At 44.3% G+C, this 15124-nt stretch overlaps 2 protein-coding genes across 3 annotated transcripts in view; one reads left to right on the top strand and one right to left on the bottom strand.

Moving 5' to 3' along the window:
• lmna (lamin A) overlaps nucleotides 1–5690 on the top strand; it is a 29205-nt gene extending 23515 nt beyond the window's left edge. Inside the window, exons 6-14 of the mRNA XM_062398797.1 lie at nucleotides 218–385; nucleotides 819–944; nucleotides 1094–1314; nucleotides 1819–2125; nucleotides 2470–2577; nucleotides 2654–2773; nucleotides 2852–2914; nucleotides 3047–3223; nucleotides 3549–5690. Coding sequence (XP_062254781.1) covers nucleotides 218–385; nucleotides 819–944; nucleotides 1094–1314; nucleotides 1819–2125; nucleotides 2470–2577; nucleotides 2654–2773; nucleotides 2852–2914; nucleotides 3047–3223; nucleotides 3549–3578 — 1320 coding nt within the window. The 3' untranslated portion in view covers nucleotides 3579–5690. The remainder of the gene's footprint in view (nucleotides 1–217; nucleotides 386–818; nucleotides 945–1093; nucleotides 1315–1818; nucleotides 2126–2469; nucleotides 2578–2653; nucleotides 2774–2851; nucleotides 2915–3046; nucleotides 3224–3548) is intronic.
• Nucleotides 5691–5728: 38 nt separating this feature from the next.
• Nucleotides 5729–15124, bottom strand: part of pear1 (platelet endothelial aggregation receptor 1) — a 45111-nt gene continuing 35715 nt past the window's right edge. Inside the window, exons 13-23 of one of the 2 annotated variants that reach the window (XM_062398795.1) lie at nucleotides 14639–14741; nucleotides 13764–13916; nucleotides 13307–13438; nucleotides 13035–13166; nucleotides 12305–12427; nucleotides 11929–12147; nucleotides 10560–10669; nucleotides 10196–10322; nucleotides 9523–9585; nucleotides 8414–8608; nucleotides 5729–7498 (exon numbers count right to left, since the gene is read on the bottom strand). In XM_062398795.1, the coding sequence (XP_062254779.1) occupies nucleotides 7347–7498; nucleotides 8414–8608; nucleotides 9523–9585; nucleotides 10196–10322; nucleotides 10560–10669; nucleotides 11929–12147; nucleotides 12305–12427; nucleotides 13035–13166; nucleotides 13307–13438; nucleotides 13764–13916; nucleotides 14639–14741 (1509 nt within the window). In that variant the 3' untranslated portion in view covers nucleotides 5729–7346. The remainder of the gene's footprint in view (nucleotides 7499–8413; nucleotides 8609–9522; nucleotides 9586–10195; nucleotides 10323–10559; nucleotides 10670–11928; nucleotides 12148–12304; nucleotides 12428–13034; nucleotides 13167–13306; nucleotides 13439–13763; nucleotides 13917–14638; nucleotides 14742–15124) is intronic. The other variant, XM_062398796.1, reaches the window with a different exon arrangement.

Here is a 15124-nt window from a genome sequence, read left to right as displayed (position 1 = left end):
AGATTAGACGTAGTTTACAGGTCACAGATCCGTGGATTTAAATACAATCTCTAGACAAGTAATTACTGAACAGCGACTGACCAATTACTGCAATTACGTCTATAAACCATAACAGGTTTTTACTGGTGAATGTACCAAATTCAAGAAACCAAACATCACTAACGTGCATTCAAATGTGTTTTCCAGCCTCTGATGTCGCTTCTTTATTTCTCTACAGGAGTTGCGTGAATCCAAGCGTCGCATGGAGACTCGCATGGTGGAGATCGACGGCGGCCGGATGGACTTCGAGAGCAAGCTGGCCGAGGCCCTGTCTGAGCTGCGAGCCCAGCACGAGGAGCAGGTCCGCATCTACAAGGAGGAGCTGGAGAAGACCTACCTGTCCAAGGTGAGTCTGGATGCTGCTGGAGCTCTGTCGCCACCTGGAGGCAAAGCACAGACCCGGTTTTCTTTTTAGCTGTGGGTTTTTCCTTATTAAGAAGATAATCCAATTAACACATTATTTATTTTCACCCTAATGAAACAATCAGTCTCATTTATCTGCTTATTGATCTAAATTCAGGAGGAAAATTTATTTCATTGAACCACTGTCCGCTTGGGAGCTGAAGGAGGAATCTGGATAAACACAACAGCTCCTTTTGACATTTGATCTGTCTTTTTTGTGAAAGAAGCTAAAATTAACCAATCTTTATTTTCTTAATTGACCATCTGAGGAAACTACTTTATGAATTGTAGATTGCATTAATTCAAATGATTCTGGGAAGGAGTTGAGAGCAGTGAACCTCGGCCACTAGCTGACTGTGCGTCTCTGTGTCCGTCAGCTGGAGAACGCCCGTCTGTCTGCAAACAGCAACAGCAACATGGTGGGAGCCGCCCATGAAGAGCTGCAGCACACGCGTGTTCGCCTGGAGAGCATGTCAGGACAGTTCAGCCTGCTGCAGAAACAGGTACCTGACGTCTCCACAAGAATGTTCCAAAACACTGCTCTAAGCATTATTGATCTAACATCGACCTTCACCTCCACACATCGACTCCTGTGTTGTGCTGTAACCGGCTGCTGAACTAACCAGCCTCTGTGCGTCTCTCTCCACGTCAGCTGTCGGCCAGCGAGGCCAAGGTGCGCGAGCTGGAGGAGGCTCTGACGCGGGACCGGGACCTGATGAGGCGGCGCATGGAGGACAAAGAGCGCGAGATGGCTGAGATCCGAGCCCGCATGCAGCTGCAGCTGGACGACTACCAGGAGCTGCTGGACATCAAACTGGCCCTGGACATGGAGATCAGTGCGTACAGGAAGCTGCTGGAGGGAGAGGAGGAGAGGTGAGACCGTAGAGAAATGAGGTCATTCACCTGGAAGGTCCTCGTGCAGATAGGCTGAGTTTCTTCTGCTTGTGTCAGTGGCTGTTTTTAAATATATCAAGATCTTTGGAACGATGTCTCCTGGAAATCACGACAGTATAAAGTGTTTCTGAAACCTCAATTATGAACAGTTCAGTAGAAACAAATTGACATCACGTCCAACTGCAGGCTGTTTGTCTTCTAACCGGACCTGTCCTGTCAATGAACACATAAAATACACAATAAATATCTGACAAAAGCAACTGACAGCGAACAAGACACAGGCTCAGTGAAAGCAATAATCACAGGTACAGAAAAGTCAATAGCTGTTGACAGGTATTTAAGCTGTGGACATGTTTGAGGAGGATTTCACACCCGCCGTGTTTGGTTTGGACCTTCAGACTTTTATGTTTAGTCAGAATAACAAGTGTGAAATGTGGTACAGACCAAAAGAGGTGACTTCTGTCTTCCTCCATCCCTCCCCAGGCTGCGTCTGTCTCCCAGTCCTCCAACCGTCAAGGTCTCCATCGCACGGACCTCAGGCTCAGGCCACAGCCACACCAGCCGCCTGCTCCAGTCGGCCACCGCCGCCTCCAGCAGCCGCAACTCGTCCGGTGCGGCCAGTTCCAAGAAGCGCCGCCTCAACGACAACGACAGTGAGACGTCCAGCATGGCGGGCGGCGCCGTGACCAAGACCCGCCTCAGTCAGCACGCCTCCGCCAGCGGCCGCATCACTGTGGACGAGGTCGACCTGGAGGGCAAGTTCATCCGTCTGGGCAACAAGGCCGACGAGGTAACTGAGGCCATCCATCATCTGACTTTACACTTCCTCAACCTGCTGCAACTGAAACTGCTCCTCACAAAATGATAATAAGTCCATATAGTTTCTGTTATTAACATGTTTAATTAACGTTTCTTAATGTGACTCATGGTTGTTTATGCAATTTCGTGTAAATCCAAATTAAAATCTGGATCTAGAGAATTTAAATGTGTTTCCTAAAGAGACTGTTGGGTCTTGTTGGAGTTTATCAACTTTACTGACATTCTAGTTTTCTGTTTGATGCTTCGTTGCATTTCTGTCCTTTTGAATAATTATTAATTGATTAATAAAATGCTCTGTTTCCATGTGTCATGCAGGATCAGCCACTTGGCAACTGGCAGGTGAAGAGACAAGTCGGGAGCAGCACCCCGATCTCCTACAAGTTCCCCCCGAAGTTCACCCTGAAGGCCGGAGGAGCCGTGACTGTAAGTATCGTTTGTCAGGAGCAGTTTGTCAGTTCCTGGTTGAGAACCTGATCCCTCTGACCTCTGACCTCTTCAGATCTGGGCTGCATCTGGCGGCGGAACCCACAACCCTCCCACTGACCTGCTGTGGAAAACCCAGAACTCCTGGGGCACCGGCGACCTCCTGCAGACCATCCTCATCAGTGCCAATGGAGAGGTTCGGACCTCACTTCACCTCCGTCACACGTTTCTGTTCCTCTAACTGCAATAACTCAATTATTGACCTCACCACCAGGAAATGGCCATGAGGAAAGTGACCCGCACCCTCTTCCGTGAAGATGAGGAAGATGACGACATGGTAAGAATTCCTCTAAATCTGAGAAGCTCATTCCTTGAACATCAGGAACAACACGCCTCTCTCGGCTCCTCTCCAGCGTTGAGTGACTCACCTTGTTGTGTGTCTCATCTTGTTGTGTGTCGCCCCCTGCAGGGAGCTCACAGCACCAGCGGCGGTGAGAATGAGTACAACCTGCGCAGCCGCACGGTGATCTGCGACTCCTGCGGTCAGACGTCGGACCGCAGCGGGGGCGTGTGCAGCAGCGGGGGGGGTCTACCTGAAGGCCTCGTGGGACATTCCTTCTTCATGGGCAGCAATGATCCCAGACAGGTACTGTGTAATAACTGTGTTACAACACAAGGACAAGGACTTGCAGTGCAGCTTGTATAACATGCATTATTTGACACAATTTTATTTCTGATTTGAATTAGTTCAAACTTTTCAAAGAAATGTGCAGAGAAACAATTAAAGGTCACTGGAAAGTAGATTTGGAATTCGGTTGCTTCACTTTTTTTACACGAAACAATGATATTTCTTCAACATTTGTCCATTTTAGTTTTATTTTAGGCTTCATTTAAAACAAATTATTGGATTTTTCACGTAGTTTTCAGATTTTCTTTCCTCCACCATTAACGCTGCCCGTTCTCTCCTTCAGGCTCATGGGAAGAACTGCTCCATCATGTAAAAACCAAGCAGCTCCTCACTTCAACCCTCCGCCTCCTGCAGCCGCTGTAGGAGAATCATTTTCTACCATCGCCCCCGATGTGTCTTTATTATTATTTTTACCTCCTTTTTTTTTTATATATGATCTTGTCTTATTTCGTATCCACATTAATCTGCAGGTTAGATTTGCTTTGCGGTGTTTCCGGCACAGGACTTTCAAATTCCGCTTTAGAGTTTTGTATATTCAAGTTACATTATTGCATGTGTTCTGTGCTGAAGCTTGTACTGTATCCTGCTTGACTTGCACGCTCTCTCTCACACAAATACACACACACACACACACAAACACACACACACAGCTCCATCGACCAGTGCTTGAGCTTCGATCCAAGCTGGGGTTTCACACTTAATGGCCAGGCTGTCAACACTCAACACGCACAGCTCGTGAACCCTGTCAGGAAACCGTCTCCCCAGTGAAGTGAATCCTGTGGGGGTTTGTTGTTAATCATGTTTATCCCCCACTAAATGCAGCTAATCTCTATTCAAAGATGCTGGTTATGTTTACAGTTTAAATATATTATGCATAGTATTGTGGTGTAAGAAAGATAAAGTAGCTACAGGGTTTATTTTCTTGAAAGTTGTCCAAAGAAAGCCGACGTACTGTAAACTCAGGGTGTAGAGCAGAGCTTGTTTCTCCTTCTCCTGAAACAAACGTGTGGATTTACATCTGTGCAGCTGTTGTGTGCGCACAGAGAAAAATAATAGTTTGAGATGAATATATATATTTTTTCCGCTTCAGTTTCAACACCAGATAAATGTATTTGTATTTTTTGTTTGCTGGATAAGTTGAATGTGCCCGGTCTCAGTGTCTCAGCTAGAATGTACATTTACAATTCCAAGGATTTTGATAGAACAAAGTAGGAAAAATCAGGGGTCGCTGCATCTTGAGTCGACTTTACTAACGATTCTGCTTCCATACTTGCAGAATATATTTATAGTACTTCTCTATATTCAAACAAATAGAAGTTTTTGTACTAGAGACCCGTTGCAGCTTTTCACACAGAGCAACGGCTGTATTTGAAAACATTTTCCCAAACCTTTCTTTTTTTAAACAGATTATAAATATAAATGCACCTTTTATAGAACAGAAGGAAACACTCGCTGCTCGCTCACATGTTTCAGTCTTGTGACGCTCAGCCGTCCTCTGGTTTGTGTGGCTCCTAACAACTGGTCATAAGGGCTTCTTCTTTTCCACTAAGCTTACTGGCTTTTTTTTTTTTGCAAATCCGCAGGCGTGACGTTTGGATCCGAGGAAAACTGTGGGATTTGTGTACTTTGTGAGTTTGGCTTTTTTTCCGCACTGCTTTTATTGAGGGTCTTTCCAACTATGCACAGCAGTTAGATTTATACTGAAGTCTGGCAGCTTCAGTCATTTGTACTCCAGAGAAAAGCATATCCAAGCATTTATGGAAAATACTTGATAGCTACTTTTGGATGTTTTTGTTTTTTTGTACTTAATAGATGGTTCTTCTGCCATTTAGATGCTTTTTGTTACTTTAAGACATTATGACGCCCAATGTGCCTTAAAAACGTCAACGACAATCTTAAGAGTTCTCTGAAGATATTTAGCATTTGGCCTCGGTGACACAGTATTTGTTTCGTATGTACGTGTAAAGCTACGAGTCATGATAACTGTATGTAGCTGTGTTCAACTATTACTCACTCATCCCTGAACAGGGAGTGTAAAGTACCTGGTTCTTCAGTTTGACTGAGTAAAAACCAGTAAAAAAAACATTTGTCTGAAATGTTATTCTGAGTTAATGAAGACCCAGGACCCTGAGTGTCTCGGACCCAAACCACAGATGTGTCATATGTGACTCAAGCACTTCAAAGGCCTTTGTAAAAATCCTCGTGAGGCCTCATGAATCATTTGAAGGACTCGAGGAGTTAAATGTTGCCAAAAGGGATTTCTTGTTACAAGTGTTTAATGCCAAAGTTATAATTAGATTGAAGTGGGATTTGTGTCAGATAATGACTCTATTGAGATTATGGAAAAAGCCATGCATTCAGTTGATGTCATGAATGTCTTTTTGTTTTCTAAAAATAAAAGAGTAAAACTCTTTTTCTTCTGGTGCTCGGTTGCTGTGATTATTTCATTTGAAACCATTGATCCAAGGTGCAGCCATTTTTATTTACAGTATAGACACAACATGTTCCCATGGTTACATTCAAAAAATATATGGTCATGTGTTTTTAAAAAAATGAAAAAGCTGAAGCTCTACAGCGACCTAAAGCATTTCAAGCTCAACGTACATTCTCGGTGGTGAACAGGGTTTCTGTTATCTGACCGGATAATGAAGCTTCGACTCAGTATCGATAAAACACGTTATGAAAAATCATTTAAAGGCAACACAGCATCCAGGTTTACAAAAACTGAAATAAGGAAGAATGACAAAGTTAAAAGCAGGTCGGCTGATTTCATTCTCAATTTAAAAATATACAAGAAAATGCATTTTATGATATGTTCCGATTCCCCGGAGAATAATTCATGGTTCTATATGAAAAAAATAAATGAATAGCCACATTTCTATTTCCTTTTTTGATTGTTTTTTTGCAGTTTGTTTTTTACAAGATATTCAGTAAAAACAGTAAATGAAAAAAATATCAAAACATTAAACAACTTTATAAAACTCTGTATTTTGGGTGAATGTGCTCTTTAAACAACAAACTGCTGAACTCTGCCTTAACATTCATTACGCTGCTTTCATTTGGGTTGGACCTTGGGATTAGATTTTCACTTAGTTCACACTGACCTTTTGGTATCTATTCATAAATGTAAATGATCTCATAACATGTTCATCTTAAAACAGGGCGTCGCCGTGTGAACAATATATTTCATTCTATATTTACAAAGGTTTGATCTGACAGCAGCAGGAGGTGAGTCACACACGTGTCTCTAAATGCCACATTTTGATTTTTAAAAAGCGATATATGGATTATTGTAAAATACCGTTACTCTTGACTTTCGGGGGGGTTGAAATGACATCTTGTGATATGTCTCAGAAATCCTGACTTAATAGAAGTAAAGATAGTTTTTGGTGGTTCACCTGTAACAATGATTATTTTCAAGATTGTTTTTTTCTGGTAAGAACTTTGACCCCCGCATCTATGAAAGTGTTTTTATAAAAGAGTTTAACAAGGAGCAGAAGTCCAGATGTGATGAGTTCAATCAAAGCTGCCAGATGGTTTAAATCCCCCCCCCCCTTCCCCCCCCGAAAAAAAAAAAAAAATCTTCAATCCATGACGATATTTGTCATTTTTTTGGTGATAAAAAGGTAAACACCAGGTCTCTGCTGGAAGGAGGCGTCAGTCATATACAGCAGCTGATCAGCAGGCGAGCAAACTGTGGGATCTTCATCTACAGCTCGTCTGGATGAGTTCAAACACAGAACCATCCCCCGAGCTGCTGCGTTCAGCCGCGGAGGCCTCTGGTGTTTGACGTGTTCCTCACCGCAGGCTGCTGGCTCCCCACACTGGAGGACAAGTCTGTCACGGTGGAGCAAGTACCACCTCAGCCCACACAGGGGCGGTGTTGAGTTAAAAAAGCTGGGGGAGGGGAGGGGGGGGGGGTCCAGCCACAGTAAACAGTAGTTCCTCAGTGGGACAGAGTCGGACGCCCCCTGGCGGCTGCTCTGTGATTGTCAGAGCAGAGCAGGAAGCTGGCTCTTTCTCAGCGAGCACAGGAAATCATCATCATCCCCCACAGTGAGGAAGAGGAGGGAGCCACGTGTCACTGGGGCGTCCTCCTGGGGGAGGGGCTGGGGGACGGCGGGCGGCGGACCGGCGGCAGGTCGTAGTGTCCCGGGATGTGGCTGTTCACAGGGAGGTCGTAGTGGCCCTGGGGGTCGTCGTGTGAAGAGTGGCCGAGGGAGCTCTGACGCTCTGTGGGGGGGGGATATAAAACTGTTTATATCAGAAAATACATGTTCCAACTTTCATCCAGTGAAATTTATCAGACGGAAAAACATGAACACTCATCGCCCGCCTGATCTTTTGTTTTGATCTGACTTCAGTTGTCATAAAAACTCAAAAGGTTTTTTTTCGGTTTGTCCAGTCTGGGCTACTGTAGAAAACATGGCGGCCTCCGCAGAGAGGACTGCATGTATATATAGGTATATCTAAATACTATATATGTATTTCAACATAAAGAGCCCATTCTAGGTTAAAGAACCGTATGATTTTGATAAAACACACTAATGAAAACATCACAAGGATTATTTTATATTCACTTTCTGCCAACAGATCCCTTTCACCTAAATCTTACTCACTGAACCTCTAATAACGCTGAGTTTCCTCTCCTGCTCTTCCTCTTCCTCTTCCTCTTCCCTTCCCTGCGTCCTCTCCTCACTTCCATGTAAACAGTTGTTCATTCGTCCGCCCCGCTGACCCCTGAGGACGTCCTTCCTCCCCATCTGTCCCACAGGCCACCGGCTCCAACCCGGCTCTGCAGCGTGACTGATCTGATCTGAGTTCTTATTTTTTAACCGAACTCTGCTTTTAAGTCTCATCTGTCTCAAACATGTGTGTGTGTGCCGTGTCTGTCTTTGGTTAACGGTGGACGGATGCAGCATTTTTGCACAATGGTCTGCTGTTCGAAAAAACTTACACTGCCTGATCTGACAGATTGGACACAACAGAGTATTTAAAGATGTCACTTTGGGTTTTATATTTTCTAATATATATGTATCTAAAATATGAAAAAGTCCTAAAAGACCTAGAAGCCAGACTTTTTAGTGTCGGTGCCACGTGACCTGAATCTTTTCAAACTCATTCGGGGGTTTGATCTTTGCTCCTCACCTCTGTGTAAGGTGGCCGGGTTGAACGGCGGCGGGCTGATCTCGGTGTACGCTCGCTCTCGGGGCACGGACGACTTCATCTCCATGTAGCTGCACTCGGGGGGGCAGAAGGGAAGCCCCGGCAGGTCTTTGATGGTGGCGTAAGGATTCTCGCTGTTCAGAGAGCTGCTGCTCACCGCCGCCGTGTCCTCCAGCTCTGGATGCACAGGACGTCCAGGAGACACACAGGTTAACACATGAAGAACAGAGAGACTGTGGTCGAGACACTTCACATCAACACGGTCAAATCAAGCTTTTCCCTTCAGGACTGAGATGAGAAGTTATGAAGTCCAGAGTCTATAGATGGTTTATGAGTTGATATCAATTATTAATCATCACTTGGGATAATCAAAGTTATTTTAATGACAAATCTTCATGACATTTTCATCGGCCACTGTTTTAGTTGATCTAAAAGTTTTCAACAAGTGAGTGAGAAACGAGAGTCTTGCACGTTAGCAGATGTTTGAGCTAAATGCTTTCATCTGCATGTTATATTGTGTAACACACGTTTATCATTCACTAGTGTGTGAGTACGCAACAATGGCTACACAGTCGGAAAGTCATCAGTGTAATGTTAGCATGCTAACAAGGCTACAAAGTGGGGAAAACTTGTGTTCGCTCATTTGTCCGTGAACAATAGAATCAGATTGAGATCTTGACTCGATGGCAGGAGATGAAAAGTCACCAGAGTAATTTAGATTTGATCGACGCAGCAAATTCCCCTGAAATTCATCCAACGTGAGTTAGAGATAAAAACTCAAAACCACATAAATCAACTCGCTGGAGGCTCCAGAGGAAACAGGTCTCTGGAGAAACATTCATTGTGTTGCACTCCATCCAGTAATTGTCGAGATAACACGTGGAGCCGGAGCAAGTGACAGAAGTGTAGAGGTAATGATTGTTAGTGATTAAAATCAATATCAGCTAATGTCCGAGTGTTTAACAAAAGAAAGTTTTATGTGTGGTTAATATTCACACATGCTTGTTTAGTTTTTGTTTCCCTACTTCTCAGTAGAAACTGATAGGAGAGAGGAAAGAGGGAAAAAAGGTGAAAACAGAGCAATAAACTACCTTTGCTGTAATATTTTCCGAGGCTGGCGCTGTAGCTGTAGCTCCGGTCGATTCCAAAAGCTCCTGTAAACAATAAAACACAAATCTGGCGTCTGGGATTTCATTGATGGAAAACTAATCAAAAGCAGACGATGCTTTGGTGGACCTGCTAAAAAATCAATAGCAGGTGAGAGGACGGCCGCGATGCAACCATCAGGTTTTCATGAAGTGTTTTTACAGTCGCTCATCAGACCAGTGTTGTTTACTGATAAACACCTTTTTATATTTCTACTCGGCTGTAATTGACTCTGACGTCTCTACATTCATTCTTCTAGATTTTTGCCTTATTTGAAGTTTTGATGGCCGTTATCAGAACAGGTATTTTAAAACTGATAACTGATATTTATGTCATTAAGAAGGATTATTTTGTTATTAATCACAGAAAGAGGAAAAATAATGTCGGTGTGTGAGCAGGAAGTCACACCAGCAGTAAGTTTTACAGATTCTTTTCATGCAGCTTTGGTCAAAAAGTCGGGAAAACCAACTTTTTAAAATCCACTTATTTCATTTTACTCTGCAACGTGAACCCCAGACCCAATTCTCTGGACTTCACCCGCAGGTCCTATGTGAAAACGGCTTAAATGAGTGAACTGTGAAGTAACCAATCCTTCATATCCCCCCCCCCCCGACGGACCTGAGTCTTTGCGGGGCTCCTGGTGTTTCCAGTCCGCCGGCAGCGTGGCGTTGCTCTCAACCCCAAACAGCCCCCGTCTCTCCCGCTCCATGTTTTTCACGCTGCAGAACAGCTGGTTATTGGTATTCTGTGTGATACACGGAATAATAACGCATAAATCAGCAACGTGAGCAAAATGTACCAAATAGAAGCTCGTCTTTGACATTGAGAAATGGCCAAGAGCTGTTTATAGCATCTATTTTTTGATGGTGTCAAACAAATCCACGTCCATCTGCTGTCGACTGGTGTGAATTACACATTTGTTCCAGTCGCTGTGATTCCTGAACGCTTTAGCCTGAAGTGGTGCAACGGAGCTGACGTTCACCTTGATGGTGCGGTCGTGGTTGTTGGGGGGGTGCGGCAGCGGAGGCCTGTTCTGGCTCAGCGTGTGGTAGCTGGGGTTGGAGTAGTAGTGGTGGTAGCTGTAGGGAACATCTGTGGGCCAAAACAAACACGTGGAGTCGGCTGCTGTTCAGTTACCTCGAGGTCAGTGACATGCATGGAACCACGAAACCAAGACACAACAACAGAATCCATTCAGGACTTTCCATTGAACTTATTCAAATCTGTGTTGGACTCATTTTGTTTATGGACTTTGAGTTATTTCTTGTTTTATTTTGAAGTGGCTCTCTCTCTCTTCACTTCCTGTCATTTTCTGCCTTCTCTGACCACTTCCTCTAAGGTCTTAGTTTTCCCTGAGGAACATGAACTCACGATCACATAAGTCTTTGGGATTTCAGGGTTCTTCGTTGACGTTGCTGTTGCATGGATGTTTTTACGGGTCGGGGTTGCTAGTCTGAAACCCAAACTTCCACCATTTCTGGTTTCTTGCTTTTGCAGTTGACTTGTCAGTCCTCCTCCCTGTAGCCTGTTTCCCTCCAGGTAACGAGTTACAGTCTCATACCACGTGAGATCTGATCTGATAACTTATTATTTTCACCTGTCTCGTTAGCTAGCATATTTTATGTCTCCCCTCCCGCTTTGCCAGTTTCCTCTCATCAGTCAGTTTCCCTGTCAGTTGTCCAGCCTTTCCCCCCGCAGTGTGTCTTTGTGAGTTATTTACACATTTTTGACCTCGCTGTCTGCCTTTGAGTTTTTGGACTCTACCACCCACTCGTAAATCGAGATAAAGTCGTTTCATTGGCTCTGTCCTTGCATCTGCATCTGGGTCCTCACCTTGCTTGAGTGCAGCACATCTCAGGAAAGATGTGCATTTATAGTTTTATAGTTCTTTATATTTAATAGTTATTCATAATAAAGTTTACGGTTAAGCTGTAAAATATCAAACCTCAATTACCTTGTTTTGTCAACATGTTTTGATAACGGCCTTTTAGTTATTCCCTTTTTTTAAATAATAATTTGTGATGACAATAATGATAATAATGTAATTTGAAAATCATACATATCCTCTGAGGAAAAAATAGTCAGTGGCCATTTTAAAATGTCCACAGAGCTATTTGCATAAATGTAAGAAAAGATATTTAAAGAAAATCAATAAATAGCAACAGAGTCTTCAGAGACATATGATCTGAAGTCTGAGAAACAAACACTTACAATTAAACTTACACAAGATTGAGAGTCTTAGTGGTCTCACTTCTTACAACATCTAATACAACACTATCATCCACATCATCTTCTGTAGCTTCTTGAAATCTATATTCTTATATCTCTTCACTAATCCCTCCGTGCTTTACCTGGAACAGCGTACTCGGAGTTGACGGTGCGGCTGGTGGAGAAGGACACCGTGGGCGTGTTGTTCTGCTTGTCCTTCTGCCGGCGGCGGTACAGGAGCAGCAGAGCCAGCAGCAGCACCACGAGGATGACGAGCACCACGATGCCGCTGATGGCCCCCCACGACTCCCGCTCACTGGGGGGAAGAGGGACCATGACGCTGCCCGTCCGCTCGGACGAGTCTGTCACACAGGGAGCGGGAGGTGAAAATACAGAAATACAGCCGTGTGCTCAATTTACAGATAATTCAACGTCCAGGACTTGAATCACAGAATGTTTAATATGAAGGCAAACGTGTCAATGAGCGACCCTGCATTAGCTCTTGTTTGGTGTCTGCACCTTGTTTACAGTCCTCGTCTCCACTTTCACAGATGCAGTCTCCGGTGAAGCGGTCACAGATGAGGTCGTTGGGACACGAGCAGGTCTGAGAACAGAAGGATCCAAACCGACCGGGACTGCAGGCTGAAAAACAGCAACATGGGGCAACATCCACGTGTTAGACATGTGAGACAAGTGTTTACCTGTCGTGCATAGATACACAAATGCAGTTAGGGGAATTTGGTTGCAACAACTAAATTAGGTAGATGACAGAACATGAGTAGAAACACTGAAAAACTGATCCGTGGATTAATCGACGTTGGAAATGATTTTCTGTTGCAACCCTGTGAGACTGCGTGTTTTAAGTAAAAGTAATAGAACTCAAAAGGGAAAGCAAATTATCCCCTTTCCCCTCAGGACATAAAGAAACAATGTTGTGACGCTCAAACTGTGCACTTGCACTCGTATTTTGTCGCTCAGACAGATTTCCTGCGCTTCAGCTCGACTCCTCGTGTTCAAGCTGCTTTTGTGCACAAGTGAGACGTCCCCTTATTTGTCTGTCCTTTGACATCTTTGTGCAACGAGTCTGTCCAAAATCTCCAGCAGGAGGAGAAGAGCTAATGCTGAACGAACTCAAGCGCACAGGTTGAGCACAAGCAGGGGCTGTTTGAGTGCAAGCGCAGGGTGTCGAGTGAAAGCATTACAAAATCTGAATATCTAATGAAAGTCCAGGAGATCACGTGTCACTCACGTTTGGAGCAGTCGGTCGCCGTCCAGCCTGGCGAACACTCACAGTGACCGTCCCGCTGGTCGCATGTGGAGTTGTTGGCGCAGTTAACACACACCTCAGAACACTGTTTGCCAAAGAAGCCAGACGGGCAAACTGAAAAAAAAACACAACACAATCTGTCAAATCACCTGGAGACGGAGTGGAGAGGATTTCAGAAAAAAATTTAAAAAATCTGTGAGTTTGGAGAATTTGCATAAAGCTGCACTCTCTGAATCGTTGATGCAAATGTTGACCTTGATCACAGTTGAGTCCCGTGTATCCAGGCAGGCAGTCACACTCTCCTGTCACATGATGGCAGCGGTACGACTCTGCACAGGACGGACACGACATGCTGCACTGCTCCCCGAACATGCCAGCTCGGCATTCTGGGAGAAAAATACACAGTGAGGCTGATGTTACACAGTAAATCCATTGATCTGATCTCATCTATCAATCACCGACTAATTAATATCGCTTTGTGTGTGTGTGTGTGTGTGTGTGTGTGTGTGTGTCAGTTAACATGTATTTTCTATTGTAAACATGTTTTGTGACCATTTCAGATTAGTAAAGCTGAACCAGAGATGGAGATTGCAAATAAGCCTCAACTACAAATCCTACAAAAGTTCTTGCAACATGTTTTGATGTTTCTCTGCATTGTCTCAATGTCAAATACACAAATCAATTCTAATTCCATCGGTTCCTAACACTCACTGTTCTGACAGATGACTCCCCTGTAGCCTGGACGACACACACACTCTCCGGTTTCCCTTATGCACGTGTCGCTGTTGGGGCAATGCTTGAAACAGGTCTGGTTACAGTGGCGCCCCCACAGGCCCTCTGAACACGGCTCGCTGCAGCGGGAACCTGCAGGAGAGATAAAAGAAAAAGGTCAGTGTTGATTCTATCATATCATATTCAATCGCTCACAATTCTCTCTCTCTGCTTATTGATCAGCTGATTTGGCCACAATCTCTAAAAGCCAATCATTCTTCCTACTGTACCTTCGGCTTCACCCCCGTCTAATCCCCATGACATCACATAGATGTGGATTTATCATATTTACCATCACATTGAGAATGTTTGTTCAACTGTCAGATTAAAGTTTCTCCTGATTGAACAACAGAAGGGAAACTGTACGGGATGAAGAAATCATATCATTTACTTAATAAGAAGTGGAAAAATACCACAATGGAAATGTAGCCAATCGTGAATTCATACAATTACTTCAGTAAAAGTAAACAAGTACAACCAGTACACATTTTTATATATGCAGAATGTTTGATAACACAAGCGTCCTCAAAGAACCGGTGGGTTTACATGTTTTTATCCATCAATCTCATATTGTTTACACTGAATACTGAATATTTTCCAAAGCATGGCACAGTATCGTGAAACAACCGTTGATTTGAATGTAAAGTGTTTGAGATTTGAAGTCTCACTGGTGTTCCTTCGTCTTGGAGAACCGTTCAATCTGAAGATAAGGGTTGTGGTGTAAAACCTGTGGCTCCCTGGTTTGACTGGGATCAGTCTTATCTGTGAAGCCGAAGCCGATCTGGCAGCGGCTCGAGGAGGACGTGGTCACTTACCCCCCCAGCCTGGCAGACAGTGGCACTCCCCGGTGGTGGCTTGGCAGCCGTCGGCACGGACACAATCGCACCTCTTCAGGCAGCCTGGCCCAAAAGTGCCCATCTGCACGAGTGAACAAATGCCAACAGGCAGAGAATCGTCAGGGGAAATCTCCTGAACACTGAGCCAGAGACAAAACGCTGCGCTGCCAGAGTGTTGCTGCACACGCTGCCCGGTGGGTTTGGCACGGAGAAGCCGAAGGATTGTTACACATCTAAGAATCACATTAACGTTGACAGTGGGTGAGGTAAGAGACGAAAACCAACATGTCCTCATCATCGCTCGTGTGATTTGTCTTATCACAGATAACAGCTCACATGTCTCCAGACTTCACACAGAAGAAATGTATGGAGCAATTTTCTTATCTTCTCAAGTTTGTGTTACTTTACAAAGAGAAATGTGTTTTGAGTCCAAGACATTTTCTGTTGCTATGGGGGGGAAAACAG

Source organism: Platichthys flesus, chromosome 11 (genome assembly GCF_949316205.1).
Source record: "Platichthys flesus chromosome 11, fPlaFle2.1, whole genome shotgun sequence".
Lineage (NCBI taxonomy): Eukaryota > Metazoa > Chordata > Actinopteri > Pleuronectiformes > Pleuronectidae > Platichthys > Platichthys flesus.
This window is presented reverse-complemented; position numbering and strand designations above follow the sequence as displayed.